The 3,988-nt window shown below is 38.3% G+C and overlaps 1 protein-coding gene across 1 annotated transcript in view; it reads left to right on the forward strand.

The window, feature by feature from the left end:
• The window catches only part of LOC118753927 (neurobeachin-like), a gene marked incomplete at its 3' end in the record, with an annotated part of 65,347 nt that extends 64,777 nt beyond the window's left edge, over positions 1–570 (forward strand). The window contains 1 exon segment of the mRNA XM_036488806.1: positions 42–570. Within this exon segment, the coding sequence (XP_036344699.1) occupies positions 42–570 (529 nt within the window).
• Between the last annotated feature and the right edge of the window lie 3,418 nt (positions 571–3,988).

The raw sequence follows: 3,988 nt of genomic DNA on the forward strand, positions 1-3,988 counted from the left end.
CAATCGTTGTTGCCAAAGAACACGAACACGAGCTAATGGATGTGAGCTCTTCGCTTTCGACCACAGTTGAGACCACGGAGGAGATCTCCTCACTCAGTCCCGAAACAACAGTTTCAAGTGCATCCATTACCGAGGAGAATTTGCTCGCCTTAACCGATCCAACGCCGGTAGACAGCGAAAGCATTCAAGTCGAGGCAATAGCGAAGGATATCGTCGATAAATTGATAGACAAGGTGATAGACGCGACTGCTGCGGAAGATACGGCGAGTAAAGAGACAAACAACAATGAAATCGTGGGCAAGGCGGAGGATGATGTGAGTGAAGCGGCTGTTTCGGAAGCGGCCAAAGAAATTGTGGAAGATGTGCTAACGTCTGCGCTGCAAAAAGCTGTCGACACAGAAGAGACAGCGGCTGAGGAGAGCTTACTGCTTGAAGAAAGTGCACCAAAAGTAGATACTACAAAGGAAAGTATTACGGACATTGTGCAAACAGTTGTGGATGATTTGCTAGAAAAAACAGTGGATAGCATAGAAAAAGTGGAAAAGCCTGCAGCCTCATCCGCTGAGACAACAGCGGAAGCAGAACTGTCAGAAACGTTATTAGCGTCCGCAGAAATAGCAAAGGAAACATCAAACCCATTAGCGGCCGCATCACTTCCAGCGGTTAAAGAGGTGGACTCAACAACACAAACGACGCCAAAGAACCAACCGAATGAGAGTAGCGTTGTTAGCTTGGATGTGGATGCGGATGTGGAAGTGGAGGAGGAGTTGGTTGAGCAAACTGAGGAGGAGACACAAACGACGCACGAAGAATTACAAGGCGAAGGTATTCTTGATGTGGATGAGCGGCAGCCAAAGCATACAACCGCCAGCACACAAGTAGAGAATAATCATTTTGGTAAGTACATACATACATACATATAGTATTCGCCCCTAGTGCAAATTTTCGCATTCAAAGTGTGTGGGTGGGTGTGTTTTTGTTTTGTGGAGATAAGCAAGCTGTGCAGCGGCGATTTCTTCTACCAAGCAGACTAAAATAAAAGAAAATGTCAGTATTTAACGATATCAGCGATAATCAAATGATACTACGAAAAATATATTACATTAATGAAATGCTCTTCTTCTCTAACCTTTGCTAAGCTTCGCTTAACTTGCTTAGAAATTAGATAAATCCTAGCTGTCAATTGAGTGCTCGCCCAAATTGCGTTGTAATAAAATCTCGGTCCTTCCCTTGCTCCATCCAAGCAGACAGGCAAAACGACGCACGAACGGACATTTAGTGCAGCAAATGATTTCCACAAAATTAAATGGCACGCACATAAACTTAGCTGGGATTTAGCGGCACTCATGCAAGCAAATAAGTGACAGGGGCTAAAGTTTTTTTGGTAATTTTATTTTTTTTTATTTCCCTTCCCTCCCTAGATAAGCACATACATACGCTTATATGTATGTATGTATGTGCATATAAACACCAATTTCGTTTACTATTACTCGGTCTGCGTCATTCTCAATTACAGCTATGACCTCTTTAGACAAGTAGACAACTTATGTACTTACGTACGGAGTTAAAGGGGAGTAGGGGATACTAAGCGCAAGCGAAAATTGGTTTGTTATATTACATATGTACAATTTTTAAATATTTAGAGCAAATTGATGTCGAAGTTTATACAGCTGATATATCTGATAGAATTTAAAGTCAACCCTTACTAACAGTAAAGCGTGCATTTATGAAAATAGCTTATTTATATATGTAATGTAATCATGTTTTCTTCTTTACCGATGATCGAGCACGCGTTTCAGTTGGAGTTAAGTTCTGCATGATAACAAAATGTATTGTCAAGAACTTCCCCACAAAAGAACCAATTTCGAATTTCGTCTGTCGAAGTTTATTAGACAAAAAAAAATATATTTAATTAAAAAGCTTTTTCACTATCTACCTATTCGTCCTTGTAAACCACAAACGCCTAATTTTTTATCCGACAGTATTTTCTCTTTTATTTGGTACCCATAATGTTAATGTTCATTGCACTGAATTCTAAAATAATTTTATGAAAAATTTCTCTGAAATTTCAAAGTCCTTTTAAAGAAATTGAAACGCAATTTTATGCTATTTGGCCCACAGTCTCGTAAAAATAAAAATTAAGATTAAAAAGTTGAAAATTTTGATAAAAATTTGTTAAATTTTCCTAAGCTATACATAAAAATTAAAATTTTGATTTATACGGTTTGCTTGCAAATATTTAACGAAAACGGTCATCAGTCAGTTTTGCACTTCAGTGTATACTTGGCGACAAATGAAATAACATTCACAATTACTTCCATGAAAAATTTTTTGCTTTGATTATTTATGAAAATATAGTTCATTCTATAATATAAATTAAATAAATAAAAGGTTCACACTTCATATAAAAAAAATTTCAAAAATCAACGCGATTTTTTGGCCGTTTGAAACTTGCACTTGATTAAACTGCATACTCAAAAAATTTTGTATAGGTGTAATAAGGAACTTAATCAACTTTATTTCAACGAGGCGCTGGCTTGCAGATAAAGTATTCGCTTAGCAACCCCGAAATCCTCGTTTCGCTTTTCTGCTAACGAAGCTTGGCTGCATTTTTCCAGGCGTATACAGACCCCCCCTCTTCCCTTAAACTCGTAAAGCCCTCGTAAACCTCGTGAAGCTCGTTAATTTGCAGGCCTCGTAAAATTACCAGGCAAAATTTTATGCACAAATCACCTCTTAAACTTCAGTGTTGCCGAGGGGCCGAAATTGGTATAACATAATGTAAAATTAAAATAAATTAAAAAATAATAAGCGAATAAAATGAACGAATTTCATCCACTAACTGTATTGACTTTGGTTTTCTTAAAATTTTCGGAATTTTTAATTGTATTTTAGCAAGGCAAGACGGCGGGATGTTATGGAAAATACTACGAAATAAAAATTGCTTCACAAAGTCCTGGTTGATCTGTCACACAGATACTTTACGTGCCTATTTACACCTTTTCACATTAGGGGCGTTCCCATAAAAGCCTCGTAAACTTACGAGTTTTACACAGTTTAAAACTTTACTTGTTTAAGGGAATCCCCTATGTGAATATGTGTATGTCCCTTATGGGCTTCTAAACCTTCCAGTAAATTTCTGTGAGTAACGGAATGTGTATTCACTTGCATCAGCTAGGTGACGCTGGAGTCGAAATATTTTTAAAATTCAAGGATACTTTGCTTAAAATTATTGCCTATTTGCGAAATCGATTTTGAATAAGGAATGTTTTCTTCATACAAATGTAATTATATGTAAATATTGTAATTTTTTGTGTAAAATATAGGTATCTGAATATTGTGGCCAATATCTCTTTTAACTCAATCGAGAAGTCATTTTAGGGCCGCAACCAAACTATGCCCAAACGATATTTAGCGCTTTTGTCTTTCGAAAGACTGTTGCCAGAATTTCCCTGTGTGTAGTGAAAATGTATCTAATAAAAATCCAGTCAAACTTGCTACAACCACACACCCACATTTGCTAAGCCCAGCACTCAATCCTTCCTCCATATCAAACAGATTTTTTATGCGCTACACTCACTTTATTTCCAGATAACAAAAATCCACATCAGCAACATCAGCAGCAGCAACAACAACAACAACAACAACAGCAACAGCAACGTTCCAAACCAGGCTCAACGCGTCCCATGTTCAGTCCCGGCCCAACACGTCCACCCTTTCGCATACCGGAATTCAAGTGGTCCTACATACATCAACGTCTCCTATCCGATGTGCTCTTCTCACTGGAAACAGACATACAAGTGTGGCGCAGCCACTCGACGAAAAGTGTTTTGGATTTTGTAAATTCGAGTGAGAATGCCATCTTTGTGGTGAATACAGTGCATCTGATATCGCAGTTGGCGGATAATTTGATCATCGCTTGTGGCGGTTTGCTGCCACTCTTGGCAAGCGCCACATCGCCAAATGTGAGTGTGAACCACACGGACAT

The sequence above is a fragment of the Rhagoletis pomonella genome, unplaced genomic scaffold (assembly GCF_013731165.1).
Source record: "Rhagoletis pomonella isolate Grant_MI unplaced genomic scaffold, Rhpom_1.0 Rhpom_scaffold_00002, whole genome shotgun sequence".
Lineage (NCBI taxonomy): Eukaryota > Metazoa > Arthropoda > Insecta > Diptera > Tephritidae > Rhagoletis > Rhagoletis pomonella.